Source organism: Saimiri boliviensis, chromosome X, assembly GCF_048565385.1.
Source record: "Saimiri boliviensis isolate mSaiBol1 chromosome X, mSaiBol1.pri, whole genome shotgun sequence".
Taxonomy (NCBI): domain Eukaryota; kingdom Metazoa; phylum Chordata; class Mammalia; order Primates; family Cebidae; genus Saimiri; species Saimiri boliviensis.
This window is the reverse complement of record NC_133470.1, coordinates 102,234,932-102,255,487: the sequence shown is the minus strand read 5'-3', so window position 1 is coordinate 102,255,487 and position 20,556 is coordinate 102,234,932. Positions and strand designations below refer to the sequence as shown.

The window sequence follows — 20,556 nt, the reverse complement described above, 5'->3', positions numbered from 1 at the left end:
TGGCGTGATGATAGCTCACTGCAGCCTGAAATTCCTGGGCTAAAGACATCTTCTTGCCTCACCTCCCAACTAGCTAGGACTACAGGGGCACACCACCATGCCTGGTTAATTTTTAAAATTTTTTTGTAGAGATGAGGTCTTCTTGTGGTGCCCAGGCTATTCCTGAACTCCTGGACTCAAGTGATATTCCTGCCTCAGTCTCCCAAAGTACTGGCATTGCATGCATGAGCCACCACATGTGAGCCCTAATACAAATTGAGCTTGTATTCCAAAGGATCTGAACGTATTCAGTCTGTAGTTCCCTGTTTCCCAAAGCTCTAAACATAAATACGTGCCATACAGAAACAGTTTGTATATTAGTTTGCTCAGGCTTCCATAACAAAGTATTACAAACTGGGTGGCTTAAACAACAGAAATATATTGTTTCACATTTCTTAGGGCTAGAAGTCTGAGATAAAGATGTCAGTAGGACTGGTTCCTTCTGAGGGCTGAGAAGGAGGATCTGCTCCAGGCCTCTGCCCTTGGCCTGCTGACGGCTATCATCAAGTTCACATAGTGTTCTCCCTGCATATGCGTTTGTTTCTAAGTTTCTCCTTTTCATGAAGGACAGCAGTGATATTAGACTAGGGTCCACCCTAATGACCTCATCCTAACTTGCTTGCTTCTGCAAATATTCTGTCTCTTAATGGGGTCACCTCCTGAGGCACTGGGGATTAGGACTTCAACATATGAATTTTGGGGGACACAATTCAACCTTTAACAGTTTCCTCACAGTTTTTTGTTATATAACTTTATATTTAATTCCTGATTTGTTAAACAGGATTGGAGTCATTGGCACCCAGTAAGAAAGTGACTTTCTCTGTAGTGTCTTAAGTAAAACTCAATAAAAAGAAATTAAGCTGGGTGTGGTGGCTCATGCCTATAATTTCAGTAACTTGAGAGGCCGAAGCAGGAGGATCAGTTGAGGCCAGTTCAACCACCCTGGGCAACATAGTGAGATTCCATCTCTAAAAAAAATTTTTTTTTAATTGGCTGGCCGGGCACAGTGGGTCATGCCTGTAATCTCAGCACTTTGGGAGGCGGAGGCAGGCACATCACCTGAGGTTGGGAGTCCGAGACCAGCCTGACCAACATTGAGAAACCCCATTTCTACTAAAAATACAAAATTAGCCAGGCATGGTGGTACATGCCTGTAATCCTGGCTACTTGGGAGGCTGAGGCAGGAGAATCACTTGAACCTGGGAGGCGGAGGTTGCAGTGAGCCAAGATAGCACCACTGCACTCCAGCCTGGGCAACAAGAGCAAAACTCCATCTCAAAAAAAAAAAAAAGAAAGAAAAGAAAAAAAAATTTGCCGGGCATGGTGGCACACATCTACAGTCTCAGCTACTCAAGAGGCTGAGACAGGAGGACCACTTAAGCCCAGGAGTTTGAGTCTGCAGTGAGCTATGATCTTGCCACTGCACTCCACCCTGGGTGAGACCCCATCTCTTAAAAAAGTAAAGAAGGCTGGGCGTGGTGGCTCACTCCTGTAATCCCAGCACTTTGGGAGGCCAAGGTGAGTGGATCACCTGAGGTCAGGAGTTCGAGAGCCACCTGGCCAACATGGTGAAATCCTGTCTACCCTAAAAATACAAAAAAAAAAAAAAAAAAATTAGCTGAGGGTAGTGGTGGGCGCCTGTAAACCCAGCTACTCAGGAGGCTGAGGCAGAAGAATTGCTTGAACTTGGGAGGCAGAGGTTTCAGTGAGCTGAGATTATGCCATTGCACTCCAGCCTGGGCAATAAGAATGAAACTCCATCTCAAAAGAAAAGGAAAGAAAGGGGCCGGGCTCAGTGGCTCAAGCCTGTAATCCCAGCACTTTGGGAGGCCGAGGTGAGTGAATCACAAGGTCAAGAGATCGAGACCATCCTCGTCAACATGGTGAAACCCCGTCTCTACTAAAAATACAAAAAATTCGCTGGGCATGGTGGCGCGTGCCTGTAATCCCAGCTACTCAGGAGGCTGAAGCAGGAGAATTGCCTGAACCCAGGAGGCGGAGGTTGCGGTGAGCCGAGATGGCGCCATTGCACTCCAGCCTGGGTAACGAGAGCGAAACTCCGTCTCAAAAAAAAAAAAAAAAAAGAAAGAAAGAAAGAAGAGGGGAGGGGAGAAAGCGAGAAGTGGGAGGGGGAAAGAAAAGTCCCATTAGACTACAGCAGCTTGAATCTGTTACAACTCGGTTTTATCCTCATCTGTGCATGTTTAGGAGTTGCAATAGCCTATGTAAATAGTCGCGCTGCTTAGCAGAAATGTATTACAGAAAAACCACATTTTTCAGGGTTTTGTTTTTGTTTTTATTATTTTTTTGAGACAGAGTTTTGCTCTTGTTGCCCAGGCAGGAGTGCAGTGGCACAATCTTGGCTCACCGCAACCTCTGCCTCCTGGGTTCAAGCTACTCTCTTTCCTTAGCCTCCTGAGTAGCTGAGATTACAGGCATGCGCCACTATACCTGGCTAATTTTGCACTTTTAGTAGAGATGGGGTTTCTCCATGTTGGTCAGGCTGGTCTTTAAGTTTGGACCTCAGGTGATCTGCCCACTTCGACCTCCCGAAGTGCTGGGATTACAGGTGTGAGCCACCGCCCCGGCTATTTTCAGGGCTTTTGTTTTGTTTTGTTTTGGTTTGGTTTATTTTGTTTTTTGTTTTTTGTGTTTTTTTTTTGTTTTGTTTTGTTTTGTTTTGTTTTTTGTTTTTATTGAGATGGGGTCCTGCTCTGTTGCCTATGCTGGAGTGCAGTGGCTTGATCTCAGCTCACTGCAGCTTCTGCCTCCTGGGTTCAAGCAGTTCTCTGCCTCAGTCTCCCAAATAGCTGGGATTATAGGCACCGGTCACCACGCTATTTTGTGTGTGTGTGTGTGTGTGTGTGTGTGTGTGTGTGTGTGTATTTTTGGTAGAGACGGGGTTTCACCATCTTGGCCAAGCTGATCTTGAACTCCTGACTCCGTGATCCACCCACCTTGGCCTCCCAAAGTGCTGGGATCACAGGCATGAGCCACAGTCCCCAGCCTTTTCAGGGTATTTTTTAAAGCATTGATGAATGTGAATACTTCATGTGAAATGTGAAAATAGTCTTCCGACGTACTACCTCTGCATTTCTAGAATTCCTTGTATTCGTATCTTCACAAATATAAACTTTAATAATACATATTACAGTTTTCATTTTATGTTAGCTGGATTGTACAAACTGAATTGAAGTGAGACACAAACATAGGGGAACAATAGGAGACGAAGCCATTTAAAGCAGATTGCACTAGCTGGAGTACAGGTTATGATCATGACAGGCACAATTTGGATATCATCTGTGTTTGTAGGGTTTTTCTTCTGCTGGCCAGGTTTTGCAGTGTCTGTCTTAGAGACTTTGTCACCATTTTCTAGTCTAGTAAAGCAATGAAATTATATTTTTCTGATATGTTTTTGAGTTTTCTTTGGAACCTACTAAGCACCTAGTCTCTTTTATGAAGAAAAGTTCTTTAAGGGAATAGCCTAACTTGTTTTAAAATAAATTTGGGCCAGGCGCGGTGGCTCACGCCTGTAATCCCAGCACTTTGGGAGGTCAAGGCAGGTGAATCACTTGAGGTCAGGAGTTTGCGACTAGCCTGACCAACATGGTGAAACCCCATCTCTACTAAAAAATACAAAAATTAGCTAAGCATGGTGGTGCATGCCTGTAATCCCAGCTACTCGGGAGACTGAGGCAGGAGAATTGCCTGAACTCGGGAGCTGGAGGTTGCAGTGAGCTGAGATTGTACCACTGCACTCCAGCTTGGGTGACAAAGGCCAAGATGATGAAAGCCCGTCTCTACTAAAAATACAAAAAAAAGAAAAAAGAAAAAAAGAAATAGCCGGACGTGGTGGCCTGTGCCTGTAATCCCAGCTACTTGGGAAGCTAAAGCAGAGAACTGCTTGAACCTGGGAGGCAGAGGTTGCACAGTGAGCTGCGATCGCGCCACTGCACTCCAGCCTGGGCGACACAGTGAGACTCCATCTCAAAAAAAAAAAAATTTTTTTTTTTAAATTTTATCTTAGTTTACAGATTGTTTCCTTCTTTCAACAAACCTTTATTGGGTACTGTGCAGGCACTCGGCAACTAAAATCTTTGAGGCGTAGTCTCCCTCAGAGAGCAAAAGTTGGTAACTTATAGTTCCCATTTTTACCATGCATCCTAAAAAATGGAAAGCTAACTTTAACATCCAAGTATAACAACTCTCCTTAAACTAGGTTTCTAGTACTCTGCTTCTTACAGTTATAATGCATGGCTCTTGACCTTTTATACTTATTTTAACAATCTTATTTTATTATAAGCCATCTCAAATCCATTTTGGAAATAGGCAAGACATAAATGAAAAAGAGTCAACACTCCTCCTAACAGCCTTCAATAGCTGATTTTGGCTAATGCTCCAACTTTCAGTGGAAGGAATATTAAGCAGAATTCGATCTCAATTTCACAAAACTACCTGCTCTTTACTTGTTGACCAAATGAACTACAAAATACTTTGAGCTTCACACTGGAGGAGAATATCTACATAATATTAAATCTAACAACTGTACTAACAATTACATTTTGCTGAATTTACTGTTATTACATTATTTTTAAAAGACTAATTATCTTCTTAAATTACCTTCTCCAATTCTCTCATTTTCTGTAATGGTATCAAAATAGTCCCAGTTTTAAGACTCAAAGCTCTCGATTTATCTTCAGTTCTTCCTTATTGTTCTACTGTATCCAATTAAGCTTCTAATCCTACTAATTCTTCCTTGACAATATCCTCTTTGTTCTCACTGCCACTTCCTTCTTCTGTCCCTTGGGTCTAGATTACCGAAATAATATCCCAATAGATTTTCTGTCTCTCCCAGTTTAATCTAACTTCCACAATCAATACCAACATTTTATTTTTATTTTTATTTTTTTTTTGAGACGGAATCTTGCTCTGTTGCCCAGGCTGGAGTACAGTGCAGTGGTACAATCTCGGCTCACTTAAACATCTGCCTCCCAGGTTCAAGCAATTCTCTGCCTCAGTCTCCTGAGTAGCTGGGATTATAGGCACATGCCACCAGGCCCGGCTAATTTTTTTTTTTTTTTTTTTTTTTTTAGTATGGACTAGGTTTCACCATCTTGGCCAGGCTGGTCTTGAACTCCTGACCTCGTGATCCACCTGCCGCAGCCTCCCAAAGTGCTGGTATTACAGGCGTGAGCCACCGCACCCAGCCGACTTTTTTTAAACATCATTTTCGCTTTCTTCCCCCCATACAAAATGTTACAATGGCTTCCCATTAGCTATTGAATAATAATAAAAATAGCTAACATATGTTAAGCACTGAACTGTTTGCCAGGCACTGTGATGAGAACTGTATAGCCATCTCATCATCCTCATTCTTATCATCATCTTCATATGGCTGAAGAAACTGACTCTCAGGTGATGTCTCCTGCCTAAGTTTGCACAGGTAGTAGGTTGTAGAGCTGGGGTTTGACTCATTTCTGTTTATCTCCAAAGCCTGTGGTTCTGACAACTAAGTAATTCTGCCCAAATCCTTTAAATTCAAACTCTTTGGTTATTTAGGAGCCTATAAATCTGGCCCTGTCTTACCTCTCCTGTTTTCTCTCTCACTGCTTTGGAGCACAAACTCAGTTTCAAACAAGATAGTCTGACTATCTTCAAATCTGCTGTATTTTTTCCCTCTTGTAAACTTTTGTTCATATGGTTTCTTCTGCTTGGAATACCCTTCCCTCTACTGCTTGTTCATATTTTATACATCTTTGAAGGACTAGGTCAAATATTGATTGATTGGTTGATTGATTGATTGAGACAGGGTCTCATGTTGTTGCCCACGCTGGAGTGCAGTAGCACATTTGTGGCTCACTGCAGCCTCAATCTCCCAGGCTCAAGAGATCCTCCCACTTCAGCCTCCTGAGTCCTCAGTCTACTGGCATGCATACCACATGCGCCCAGCTAATTTTTTTTTCTTTTAGTAGCGATGAGTTCTTGCTATGTTACCCAGGCTGATCTTGAACTCCCGAATTCAAGGAATCCTCCTGCCTTGGCCTCCCAAGGTGCGGGGATTACAGGCATGAGCCACAGTATGTCGCCAAATTTTATTGCTTTCACACAACTCACACCACTCTTCTATTATGGACTACCCCAAACATTTATTATTTATACTATATAGACAACAATCTTTAAACTCTTTCGATCACACATCACATCAGGAGAAAATGTTTGAGCACATGCCTCCAACATAGGTACACTGCATTTACTTATACATTTTGGACATATGCCACTGTGCTATTATATCATGTGAATCATAGAATATATATAAAGTAGAAGTATAAAAAAAGGATGAGATAAGGATGAAATGATGTTCTAGAAAATTTAGAAATTTGGCGGTGTGCAGTGGCTCACCCCTGTAATCCCAGCGCTTTGGGAGGCCGAGGCAGGTGGATCATCTGCAGTCAAGAGTTTGAGACCAGCCTGGCTAAATGGTGAAATGCCATCTCTACTAAAAATACAAAAATTAGGTGAGTGTGGTGGCAGGTGCCTGTAATCCCAACAACTCAGGAGGCTGAGGCAGGAGAATCGCTTGAACCTGGGAGGCAGAGGTTGCAGTGAGCTGAGATTGTGCCACTGTACTTCAGCCTGGGCAATAGAGTGAGACTCTGTCTCAAAAAAAAAAAAAAAATCCCAGCTACTCAGGAAGCTGAGACACGAGAATCACTTGAACCTGGGAGGTGGAAGTTGCAGTGAGCTGAGATTGCACCACTGCACTCCAGCCTGGGTGACAGAGTGAGATCCTGTCTCAAATAAATAAATAAACAAACAAATAAATAAATAACTATCTTAATGGGGGTAAAGTGGCATCTCACTGTGGTTTTGGTTTGCATTTTCATAATGACAAATGATGTTGAGCATCTTTTCAAGTACTGTTTGGTCATTTGCATGCATTCTTTTGAGAAACATTTATTCAGTCTCTTCACCCATATTTTAATTGGGTTGGTTTTTGTTGTTGCTGAGTTGTAGGAGTTCTGTATATATTTTAGATGTTTATTCCTTTTTAGATATATGATTTGCAAATATCAACTCCAATTCTCTGGTTGTCTTTTCACTCTCTTGATAGTGTCATATGATACACAAAACTTTTTTATTTTCATGAAGACCAGTTTATTTTTTTCTGTTGTTGCCTGTGCCATTGGTATCATATCCAAGAAATCATTGTGAAATCCAGTGTCATGCAGATTTAGCCTTATGTTGTCTTCAAAGAGATTTAGATTTTTAGCTTTTAAGTTAAAGTCTTTAATCCATTTCTAGTGAGTTTTTACAGACAGTAAAAGAAAAGGGTTCAACTTCATTGTTCTGCATGTAGATCTTCAGTTTTCTCAATATCATTTGTTGAAAAGATTGTCCTTTCCCCATTGAATGGTTTGATATCCCTGTTAAAAATCATTTGAACATGGCTGATGCCCTTTTCGGCCTCAGCCCGCCTACACCCAGGTGAAATTAAAAAAAAAAAAAAGAATCATTTGAACATATATGTGAGGGTTTATTTCTGTGCTCTCCATTCTGCACCACCATTGTTATATGCACTTTTTTTTGAGACAGTGTGTTGCTCTCTCATGCAGGCTGGAGTGCAGTGGTGCAGTCTCAGCTCACTGCAACCTCTGCCTTCAGGGTTCAAGCAATTCTTGTGCTTCGGCCTCCTGAGTTGCTGGGATTATAGGCATGTGCCACCACACCTGGCTCATTCTGTATTTTTGGCGGAGATGGTATTTCACCATGTTGGACAGGCTGGTCTCGAACTTTCAACCTAAGATGATCCGCCCCACCTCGGCCTCACAAAGTGCTAGGTATGCATCTGTTCTTATGCCAGAACTACACTGTTTTGATTATGAAGTTTTGTAGGAAGTTTTGAAATCAGGAAGTATGAGTCTTCCAGATTTGTTCTTCTTTTCAAAGATTGTTTTGGCTATTTGGGGTCCTTTGATATTCCATATGAATTTTAAGATGGGTTTTTCTGTTTCTGTAAAAAAATGTGATTGGGACTTCAGTAAGGGCCGCATTGCATCTGTAGATCACTTTGGGCAGAACTGTCATCTAAATATTAAGTGTCACAATCCACGAACATGGATGTCTTTCTACGGGTGGATTATTTTTAAAAAACTACTTATGTGAAAATGATACTTGCATATTAATAAAAAGTCAAATAATGTAGTAATATACAAAGGAAGAAAGAACACATTACTCCAGATCTTACTACTCATTGATAACCGTAGTTATCAATGGTGGACATCTTTCTGAGCACCTCTCTTAGAATTTTACATATATAGGATCCATTTGTCTCCTATTTAATATGTAATACTTGTTTTTTGATGTCAATGACTGGATTTAAATTATGTTTGTCTCATCATTTACTTAAGCAAGCTCATCCTGATAGACATTTGTTGTCTGTGTACTGTGAATGATTTTTATGAATATCATAATATTAATGGGCATCTATAGCTGTTGTGGACCAGTTTCTTCTCTGTCCTAGTAGGCCTTTAAAAAGTTCAGAGAAAACTGTATAATTTTGAATGCTTAATGTTTTTGCTTTTGAATAAAGAAAGGTACAAAGTTTTTCATCTAATCAGTTCTGCATGTCTGATGTACTGTAATGCATAAGTAATAGATCTTTGGTGTGATAATTTGTGAAGCAATAAAGGGTAGAGAACCAGATACTTGTTCAGAGATTTGTTTATTCTTTAGTTCTTCTATAGCCCAGTGAATAAAAATAATGGTGCATCCAAATGAAATCAAATTTTATAAAACCATAGGAACTTGGTATTCAGTTTATTCTCATTTTCCTACCTTTACAGGAAGAAGCCATGGATTTAATAAATAGAGAAACAATGTATGAATGGTGAGTACTGTACTTTGAATTACTATTCTGATAATTTGTATATTTAATTATATCTTTTCTTTCAGACAGGCAAACTGCAATTTTGATTTCTTTTGTAGGAAGATACAAACTGAAATACAGATAAGTCGATCTTGGGAAGAAAGCTTGAAACTGGTATGGTATTATAATTTCAGTTTTGTAGAAAATTTCAAATTTTTATTGACTTTCAGTGTTGGCCTATCTAGTTTTGTTGTAATATCTAGAAATCTAAGCTCTAGTTTGAAACAAAAATTGTATCTGCTGCATAAATAATTTTGGTTGTTATTTTTAATTTTTTTTTTTTTTTTTTTTTTTGAGACAAGGTCTCACTATGTTGTCCAGGCTGGTCTTGAACTCCTGAGCTCAAGGGATTCTCCTGCCTCAGCCTTCCAAAATGCTAGGATTATAGGGTTGAGCCATTGGGCCTAGCCCTTGATTACTCTTAAGAAATGCTTTATGATTTACTCATAAAAATAGCTTATCATTGTTTGAAAGTGGGGTTCAAAGTAAACAGTTTTGTGGAACAAAACCATAGCTGTTGTGGACCAGTTTCTTCTCTGTCCCAGCAGGCCTAAAAAAAGTTCAGTCGCACTAGCTAAAGTGCTTAGGATAACAACACAATAAATGATTTCACTCCTTTCTCCATAGTTTATGAACTATATATTACAGTCTTAAACTATAGACAATAGACTTACTAGAAAAATATTGCATTTTTTATGCCTGTGTATTAGTCCGTTCTCACATTGCTATAAGGAAATACCCAAGACTGGGTAATGTATAAAAGAAAGAGGTTTAATTGACTCACAGTTCTGCATGGCTGGGGAGGCCTCAGGAAACTTACAATTATGGCAGAAGAAGGCACCTCTTCACAGGGTGGCATGAGAGAAAATGAGTGCCAGCAGGGGAAATGCCAGATGCTTATAAAGCCATCAGATCTTGTGAGAACTCACTCACTGTCATGAAAACAGCATTGGGGAATTCACACCCATGATTCAGTTACCTCCCACTAGGTCCTTCCCACTACATGTGGGGATTATGGGGATTATGATTCAAGATGAGATTTGGGTGGGGACACAGCCAAGCCATATCAGCCTGTAACATATTCTCCCACTAACATTTTAATATAAAACTTTTAATTTAAACATTCTTAGAATTTAGTTTCATCTCTTGTTAATATTTTTAAATGTCTGGGTACACGTTGTGGTTACTGATGATATTTAGTGTTCTTTTCCATGGATATCCCAGATAGTGACAAAACAATAACTGAACTGAAATTTGAATAGGAGAGATTCTGACTAATGTCAATCTTCAGATATGGAAGTTATTCGATACAGAAATGGGTCATCAACAGAAGCAATGGCATCTTATTTTCCTTTGCACTCTGAGTACCTTACATGAGCAGTTATCCCTGATTTTGGAGTAGGTCTGGGAGAATGAGTTGATAATCTCTGGAGCCTGTCACTTTTCATGTTTTGGTGCTAATACAATTGATCAATACTGCTGGAGTCCTTTAACTGGCCCAATTCTAATTACTTTAGGTATTGGCATGGATGAGTAAGAGAATCTATGAGTGTGTTAGGAAGAGGAAGGCCACATGTAATACACACTTGTCTTGTTTTGGGAAGAAAAGGGCAGAATTTAAAATCCTGAATTATGAAGCACTGATTTTTGTCTATATAAAATCTAGAGATAGTTTTCATAAATGTAGTTATTCCTGCTGTCTCATTTTCATCTTAGTTCTAGCCAAAACCTTTTTGGTCCTTTCCTGGACGTACCATTAGAGTTTTCAAAAACAAAGCACACGTCAAAGCCAAAGAGCTTAAATTTAGGATTTGTGTTTATAGTATTGAGTACTCACATTCTAGATCTTTCTGGCATGCAGGGTAGCCCCTCAATCACCAAATAGCTGTTGTCCCCAAAAGGCAAAGGGCACCTTTGCTTATTGAAGTGAATCTTGGGTTCCCTGATTTCTTTAGGATGGTGAGAGCTCTTCACCATGGTGCAGCCAGTAGTAAGGACTCACTTCCCTGTGCAACAGGTATCTCAAGTATTTGATTAGTAAGCAATTGGTGCTACAATTGTACACTTCTTTCTGCTTACAGAGTGACAGCAGCTCGCAGAAATCATCCTCTCCAAAGTGCATTGATTTAACTCCAGTATCCTCAATGGCTTCTTCCATCAAGAGGACTGGGAAGGTAAGAAAGGAGTACCTAAAAGTCTATGTCCCTTGAAATATTTAGGAAATATTTAGGAACATTAATGGTCACTCACTCAAATCTTTTGGGGGGTATATTTTGCCACAGTGTATCTGATTTTAACTAACAGTTTTTCATTTCTTCAAGTATTACTTATATATAATAAAATTCACCAACTTTAAAGTATAGGGTTGATTAATATTGGTAGTTGTGTACAATTCTGTAACCACAACCATAATCAAGATATCGTAAAGTTCTCACACTCAATACAATTTCCTCATGATCTTTTGTACCCTAGTCTCCCTCTCCATCATCCCTGCCCCTTCTAGGAAACCAATGATTTGCTTTATGAAAAGAGAGGCAGTTTTAAAACCTCTGTTCCTATTTGATTTTAGCAATTTTTTTCTCCATCATTACAAACTTCCGTGAATTGCACTTGTTCGCCTTCAAGTCCTGCTCCCAGTCCTATGCAACAATACATCATGTAAGTTTATGTTGTATGAAAATACCAAATTGTTTATAAAATAAGAATTAATTATAGAAACTTGAAAGAAATTATAGCTCCAAGTTTTGTGCCAAGGAAGTGACTTTTTTTTTTTTTTTTTTTTTTTTTTTTTTTTTTTTTTTTTTTGAGAAGGAGTCTTGCTCTGTTGCCAGGCTGGAATACAGTGGCTCAATCTTGACTCACTGCAACCTCCGCCTCCCAGGTTCAAGCAATTCCCCTGCCTCAGCGTCCCAAATAGCTGATAGTACAGGCCCGGGCCACCACACCTGGCTAATTTTTTGTATTTTAGTAGAGATGGGGTTTCACCATGTTGGCCAAGATGGTTTCCATCTCATGACCTCGTGATCCGCCCACCTCGTCCTCGCAAAGTGTTGGCATTACAGGTGTGAGCCACCGTGCCCAGCCAGAAGTGACTTCTTTTCAGTGACATTAAAATGTCATTGTTTCAGTTTATCATTTTGTGTATCAAAAAAGTTAGGTGACTAAGAACATGTGAATAATTTAATAATTCCTTCACCCTGCTTATACATAATCTTTCTCTGACCAAGTTTGTTAATAAGGATCAGAGCTATCTCTAGAACTTTAAACAACTTTATCCATGATTTTCACCTTGATTCAAGGCAAGTCCCAGCCAGGACTGTAGGTTTTTGTAGACTGTAGGATTCAAAATCCTGAATCCCTGTGAATTAGAAGATAGTTTGCTCCTACGGCATTCCTGTTTTTACTCATACGTAAAGAAAAGCAGTAAAATGATGTACTACCATGTCCTATACAGAGTCCTGTTTTTATATATGTCCTTAGATCTGTTATAATGAAATAGTCATTGCTGATTTTGTTAAAAATATTTCTTATAATGATCATGATGATTTTATTTTAGAAGAAGTCAAAATCCTACCAACATTCTTAGACCAAGTATCCTTGGATCATTAAAAAGAAAAGGTACTTTTATATATGAGCAGAAATAAATATAACTTTAAATTATTTTATAAAATATTGAAAATCAACTGTTATATAAGAATTTATTTTTAAAGGCTTTATTTATTTAAAATATATTTGATAAGTTATTAGAGGCCTTTCATTTTATGCAAGTAGAAATATGTATAAAGATATTTTGAAAACTCTAAAGTGCTATATAAATGTGAATTGAGAAATTTAATTCCAATTTTCTTGGTTATTAAGATTTTCAATATAATTCACCAAGCTAGCTATCTTCATTACTTTCTAAAACAAAGTAGAGAATAAATGAATGAATGAACAAATAGAGTGAGTCAGTCAAGTATTTTGCTGAATGTCAACCCCTGTCTCACTGCCACACACTCATTGATATAATATGAATAAGTTGACACAAATTAGATCCACCGTACAACACTAAAAATATATATGAAGGTGTATGTTCTTTCATTAGTTTTTTTTTTTTTTTTTGGGTTTTTTTTTTTTTTTTTTGGTTTTTTTTTTTTTTTTTTTTTTTTTTTTGTGAGGTGAAGTCTTGCTCTGTTGCCCAGGCTGGAGTACAGTGGCGTGATCTCGGCTCCCTGCAACCTCTGCCTCCCAGATTCAAGTGATTCTCCTGCCTCAGCCTCCTAAGTAGCTGGGATTACAGGAGCCCACCACTGCGCCCAGCTAATTTTTGTATTTTTAGTAGAGATGCGATTTTACCATCTTGGCCAGGTGGATCTCGAACTCCTGACCTCGTGACCCACCCTCCTCAACCTCCCAAAGTGCTGGGATTACAGGCGTGAGCCACCACACCCCATGATGTTTAGTTTATGTATGGGAGTTATTTTTGGTTACATATATGGAAAGCGACCCACCTACTCAGTAATAAAAGGGAAGTGGAAAGAACAGAAGTGTTTTTTAAAAACTCCTGCAATCCTGGATCCCGCTTCTCAATGGTACCTCAGTAAATTATCCTCTTTTGCCTTTTTCTTTGTTTTGTTTTGTTTTTACTTGAGATAGAGTCTTGCTCTTTCACCCAGGCTGGAGAAAAGTGGCACAATCTTGGCTCACTGCAACCTCCTCCTCCTGGGTTCAAGGGATTCTCCTGCCTCAGCCTCCTGAGTAGCTGTAGTTACAGGTGCTCGTCACTATGCCTGGCTAATTTTTTTGTATTTTTAGTAGAGACTGGGTTTCACCATTTTAGCTGGGCTGGTCTCAAACTCCTGACCTCTTATAATCCGCCAACTTCTGTCTCCCAAAGTGCTGGGATTACAGGTATGAGCCAGTTCTCACTCTTCTTCCTTTTTAAGTACCACTATTGAATTTGTATATTTAGTACAATGTTTAATTACAATGGGGAAAAGAAATGGGTGAATAGGAAAGAAGATTAAACTTAAAAATGTGTGTTGTGAAAAATGTATTAAGATAAGAAAGAGGAGGAAGAAGAATAAGAAGAAAAAAGATACTGAATTATGCTTTAATGCTCTTTGTGTATTTTGGATTAATTAATGTCAGTCTTCCTAACAACATACCTAACTCAGCATGTACTTTTTGTATTCTAAGATTAAGGGCTAAATTCTGGAAAACACTCTTTTCCAAAGTAATAAGCACATTGTTTTATGAAGATGCTTCAGTTACTAAGCTTACGGTTTTTTGTTTTTTTTTTTTTTTTTGCCTGTGCTGTGAAGTTTGGCCTAGCGTTGAAAAAATATTCAAATATTCAAATTAGCAGCTTAAGAGCTGTTAGAAGTCGAGGGTCAATTGAGTATTTAAAATAAAGTACACTTAAATTGAAGAATGTTTCACCAAAATAAAACATTTTTCCTTTTGAGACACATATACATAAAATATGTTATTACATGAAAACTATCTGGAATTTTCTTAGAATTTTTGATTTAAAAATGAGTTTTACAGATCAATTTTGACATAAAAGACGTAGTTTCTAAACAAATATACAAAAAAAAAAAAAAAAGATGGGAAAAAATACAAAAGATGTAGCTTCTGCCTAGTGTCTTCGGAGATGTGACCTGTATCACACTTTGCTTTTAGGTGCTCTGAAAGATGACTGCCATAGTTCTTTGAGATGTCCCTAAGGGAACTCCAAACTGAATTATGAATATACTATCTACTCCATATTTTAAGTCATAGCCCACCCTCTCAAGCATGCCCTATGCAAATGTACTGAAAATTCATTTGGTCATTTTTGGCTAGATACAATAACAGATAAACATAAATGAAATTTATTCATATATTTTGGAATATGCATATTCATTTGGGAAACAATAAATTATGTACTATTCAGACCCCATTAATACAAATGAAATGTGGGAGAAAGATAGCATAAAAATAAAAGAGAGGTCCTGAGGCAGGGGTCAGAGGACCTAAAAAGAATGAGGGTTCTGTGAAGTGAAGGAGAGTATGAGATCAAGATTAGAGTCTCCAAAGTCACATTTTATAGTAAGAAGCAGCAGTTACTTCCATTAGGAATAAGCGAGAGCATGGACTGGGTATGGTGGCTCACGCCTGTAATCCCAGCACTTTGGGAGGCCAAGGTGGATGGATCACTTGAGGTCAGGAGTTCAAGAGCAACCTGACCAACATGGCAAAACCCTGTCCCTACTAAAAATACAAAAATTAGCCAAGCATGGTGGTACGTGGCTGTAATCCCAGCTACTCAGGAGGCTGAGGCAGGAGAATTGCTTGAACCCAAGAGGCGGAGGTTGAAGTTAGCTGAGATCACACCACTGCACCCCAGCCTAGACAATAGAGTAAGACTCCATCTAAAAAAAAAAAAAAGAAAAGTAATAAGCAAGAGCAAATAAGCCTTCATGTTGGAATACCACAGAAATTGGGCACCTATAAATATCATTTGAGGCTGGGCGCAGTGGTTCGCGCCTGTAATTCCAGCACTGTGGGAGGCCGAGGTGGGCGGCTCGCCTGAGGTCAGGAGTTCCAGACCAGCTTGGCCAATGTGGTGAAACCCCGTCTGTACTAAAAATACAAAAAATTAGCTGGGCGTGGTGGTGGGTGCCTGTAATCCCAGCTACTCAGGAGGCTGAGGCAGGAGAATCGCTTGAACTCGGGAGATGGAGGTTGCAGTGAGCTGAGATTGTGCCATTGCACTCCAGTCTGGGCGACAGAGCAAAACTTTGTCTCAAAAAAAAAAAAAAAAAAAAAAAAATCATTTGATAAGTAATGCTGGTTTTAGCAAAGAAAGATCTAATTTTCTTTTATGAGGAATTTGTTTTGATTTGTCATGTTTTCAATTTTAAATCAAAAAAGGAGAACTGAGTAGTTTTTCTATGGTGGCATAAGTGTAATCTGGCAAGGCATGGGATGCCAGACTTCTTTTGAACTTTGAGTCATGATTACACTTCTGTAGAAGGTCTATGCAATATCTTGATGGTGACCTTAGTGTTTTCTCATTCAAATAGAAGTTACGGGTTTGAATGTCAGTTTTGCTCAGGTCCAGAAATAGTTACTATATGAATGTGAAACATTGTGCAGGTTTTTATCTTTTTTTTTTAATTTAGACCTGAATTGTATTATAACCCAATTTATATATTTTTTAATTGCATTTTAGGTTTTGTGCAGGTTTTAACACTTACTTCAAGGCAAACGTTACACAAATGCAGTTTTTCTTGAGATTAGTTGTTCCTCCTTAATCTTTAAAGATCCACTTATTTTGTTCATTGTGTGCTGTAAAAGGCCATATCTATTTAGTTCATTGTGTACGGTTAGCAAAATAAAGATAGCAACCTAAAGTTTTAAAATAAGGAATGAGATTAAACTTAAACAGCCTTACTACATAGCTATATAAAATCATCTTGCAGGGCTGGGCACAGTGGCTCACGCCTGCTATCTCAGGATTTTGGGAGGCCGAGGTGGGTGATCACCTGAGGTCAAGAGTTCAAGACCAGCCTGGTCAACATGTTGAAATCCCCATCTCTACTAAAAATGCAAAAATTAACCGGATGTGGTAATGTGTGCCCATAATCCCAGCTACTCAGGAGGCTGAGACAGGAGAATTCCTTGAACCCGGGAGGTGGAGGTTGCAGTGAACTGAGATTTCGTCACTGCACTCCAGCCTGGAAGACAGAGTGACTCCTTCTCAAAATGATAATAATAATAATAATAATAATAAAACAGTAAAATACAATAATCTTGTAGAATTTAGTTAATAATATAAGAAAATTATAACCAGGCCAGGCACGGTGGCTCATGCCTATAAACCCAGCACTTTGGGAGGCCGAGGTGGGCAGATTGCCTGAGGTCAGGAGTTCAAGACCAGTCTGACCACCATGGTGAAACCCCGTCTCTACTAAAAATACAAAATAAATTAGCTGGGCATGGTGACAAGTGCCTGTAATCCCAGCTACTCCGGAGGCTGAGGCAGGGGAATTGCTTGAACCAGGGAGGTCAAGGTTGCAGTGAGCTGAAATTGTGCCACTGCACTCCCGCCTGGGTGAAGACTCCACCTCGGAAAAAAAAAAGAAAAGAAAATTATAATCATTAAAAACAAAAAGTAGATTTAAAAACATTATATATGGGACAAACCTAATTTTAAAAAATTGTGTATATAACATATTCAAAAAGTACTGAAGAATGGTTATGCCTGGATAATGGTTACTTAAAATTATTTACTTTGTGCTTTTCTGTATTTTATAAATTAATTGCAGTGAACAAGCATTACTTTTGCAATTAAAAATCATAACATACATGTTAAATAAAACATATCTACCTTGATCTGCTATATTGTCATAGGTGAAACGGCATTTCAATATCAACCAAAGAAGATTTTCCAAGGCACAACCAACATGCCTTTTTCTGATACTTCCCAGCTATCAGAAAATAATGTGTGGTAAGTATTAAAATGAGATTTTAAACATTAATTGACCATTTTTACTTGTTTTTTAAGTCTACTTTGATTATTGTATGTATTCAGAAGTATGGTACATTATTATTATTTTCTTTATTATTTTTTTGAGATAGAGTCTCACTCTGTTGCTCAGGCTGGAGTGAAGTGGCGTGATCTTGGCTCACCACAACCTCTGCCTCCTGGGTTCAAGCTATTCTCCTGCCTCAGCCTCCCAAGTAGCTGGGACTACAGGTGCATGCCACCATGCCCGGCTAATTATTTTGCATTTTTAGTAGAGACGGGGTTTCACTATGTTGGCCAGGCTGGTCTCGATCTCCTGACCTCATGATCCGCCTGCCTCGGCCTCCCAGAGTGCTGGGATTACAGGCATGAGCCACCAAGCCCAGCCCATTATTAACTATTCTTAGAAGTTTTAAAACTGATATTCCAAATGGATACTATAAACCTGAGTTCTTTTCTTTTTTTTTCTTTTCTTTTTTCTTTTTCTGAGAAAAGATCTCATTCTGTCTCTCAGGCTGGGAGTGCAGTGGCACAATCTTGGCTCACTGTAACCTCTGCCTCCCAGGCTCAAGCAGTCCTCCCACCTCCGCCCCTGAGTAGCTGGGACCACAGGTGTGCACCACCATGCCTGGCTAATTTTTGTATTTTTTTTTTTTTTTTTTTTTGTAGAAACGGGGTTTTGCCGCCGGGCGCGGTGGCTTACGCCTGTAATCCCAGCACTTCGGGAGGCCGAGGCGGGTGGATCACGAAGTCAAAAGATCGAGACCATCCTGGTCAACATGGTGAAACCCCGTCTCTACTAAAATACAAAAAAGTAGCTGGGCATGGTGGCACGTGCCTGTACTCCCAGCTACTCAGGAGGCTGAGGCAGGAGAATTGCCTGAACCCAGTAGGCGGAGGCTGCAGTGAGCCGAGATCGCGCCATTGCACTCCAGCCTGGGTAACAAGAGCGAAACTCCGTCTCAAAAAAAAAAAAAAAAAAAAAAAGAAATGGGGTTTTGCCATGTTGCCCAGGCTGTTCTCAGACTTTTGAGCTCAAGCAATCTACCCACCTTGGCCTCCTAAAGTGCTGGGATTATAGGCGTGAGTCACAGCACCTGGCAGAGGTTTTTTCTCATAAGGTGTGTGTGACACTAATATATGGTGGATACATTTTTAGAAGTGAGATTTTGGCATTAGATGAAGAGATATTAAAGAAATACATAGAAAGGCATCCTTGGAAAAAGGCATCTTCTGCTCATCTTTTCTTCTTGGATTTTTGTCTATTTTGTTGCGTTGAGAGTATTAATTGAAATGCACGTCCAAGAAAGTATGTTTTAATGATAAAAATGGGAAATACCGGAATGGATTTCTTTTTTTCTTTTCTTTTTTCTTTTTTTCTCAGTCACCCAGGCTGGAGAGCAGAGGGGAGTTCTTGGCTCACTGCAACCTCCACCTCCCGGGTTCAAGCGATTCTCTTGCCTCAACTTCCCAAGTAGCTCAGACTACAGGCACGAGCCACCATGCCTGGCTAATTTTTGTATTTTTAGTAGAGACCGGGTTTCACCATATTGGTCAGGTTGGTCTTGAACTCCTGACCTCATGATCTGCCCGCCTCAGCCTCTCAAAGTGCTGGAATTACAGGAGTGAGCCACAGTACCTGGCCATAGATTTCTATTTATTGTTATTGGTGGTTTCTTATACAACTCTTACAAAACTTCATTTACGAGAAGTGCCAGTTCTTGGTCATGTATTTTGCACTCATATGTAGACAAAGCAGAGTACACAGAGAGATCTCTTGAGTTCTGTTATCAATGAGTGGCATTTTCTTCTTCTAGTCTACTTCCAGCTACTTTTGATGGAAACAACAGCAACGCTGGATCCTCAGGTAATTCGTCAGCTAAAATTAGCACGGTCACAAACTCTTCTGTGTCACCTTCTTATACTGGTTCTCATTTGTTCTAGAAGAGGAACTTTCAACTAAATGATTCACCCATCTCAAGACTTTGAACCAATGGAGAAACACACACATCAGGCAAATCAAGTCAAAGCAACAAGAATTGTACTGTAACATAAACTGTCTCCTGTTTGTCTTTTTTCTTCAATTTCTTAAAATTCTATTTATCTACAGAACTTGCATGTATCCAATGTAATAATATTTTCAAAGATGTTTTCCAAGTAAGAATTATGTTAAGACAGAAGCATAGATTGTTAAGCTACTAATGTCTTGAAATGCTGTACCTTGACTTTTTAAAATAATCTGAAGTATAATCCTAATAAAATATAATTGTTCAATTAAGAAAGTAAAATGATTTTTGACAATTATGTACTTACTGGTCCATGCTAGTCTTTAATCCTATTTTCAGTAACTACTAGCTTCCAGTTGGTAAAGAAAAGTCACCTATCGAAGGCAATTTTTACAACTAAGTTAGTTATACCATACTTATCCAAGGATTGCTTATTTTGCACATGAATCTTTAGATGTTCAATTTGTTGGGAAGCAGTAGGTAGGAGAAGAGCAAGATGAATTAAAGTTAATTGAATAGAAAGAAAATAATATGTAATTGGGACTTCACTCAATTTGTACTCAACCTGATTAACCCTGATTAATTTTGTATTCTAATTAAGTCTTGAAAAATGTTGATATATTGTAGTCTTTTACATTTTTATCAATTACGTTTTATTCATCATCATGACTACTGATTTGATTAAATACAGACTCAATATGTTAGGGCTTTTCTGCCAAAATCATGTGCCTCCAATTGTTCCCTAAGGGCTATAAATGTTTGTTTAAACCCTAATTTTCTATTCAAAAGTCTTACGGGTTTTTTTTTTTTTTTAAATAGGAAAAATTGTGTCTTAAAAATTTTAAATTTAAAATAAGTGCTTTAAGTAATTGGTGGTAGTATTAGCATTTTGAAAAACAGAAACTTATTCTTATGAAATGAAGCTGAGAATGGTTTAAATTGCCTCAGCTAATAAGATAGGAACAGTTACCTAATATATGTATAAAAGACTTTTTTCTTTTAATCGGAAAGATTCAGACTGATAGAAATCCGGGCCGGGTGCGGTGGCTCAAGCCTGTAATCCCAGCACTTTGGGAGGCCGAGGCGGGTGG

The 20,556-nt window shown here is 39.0% G+C and overlaps 1 protein-coding gene across 5 annotated transcripts in view; it reads left to right on the top strand.

The window, feature by feature from the left end:
• Positions 1-19,992, top strand: part of PABIR3 (PABIR family member 3) — a 46,394-nt gene extending 26,402 nt beyond the window's left edge. The window contains exons 4-10 of one of the 5 annotated variants that reach the window (XM_039464048.2): positions 8,883-8,926; positions 9,025-9,079; positions 11,047-11,139; positions 11,535-11,623; positions 12,522-12,583; positions 17,345-17,441; positions 19,277-19,403. In XM_039464048.2, the coding sequence (XP_039319982.1) occupies positions 8,883-8,926; positions 9,025-9,079; positions 11,047-11,139; positions 11,535-11,623; positions 12,522-12,583; positions 17,345-17,441; positions 19,277-19,403 (567 nt within the window). Of the gene's footprint in view, positions 1-8,882; positions 8,927-9,024; positions 9,080-11,046; positions 11,140-11,534; positions 11,624-12,521; positions 12,584-17,344; positions 17,442-19,276 lie in introns of all 5 variants that reach the window. The other 4 variants (XM_039464049.2, XM_003931153.4, XM_003931154.4 and 1 more) reach the window with 4 other exon arrangements.
• The last annotated feature ends 564 nt before the right edge of the window (positions 19,993-20,556 follow it).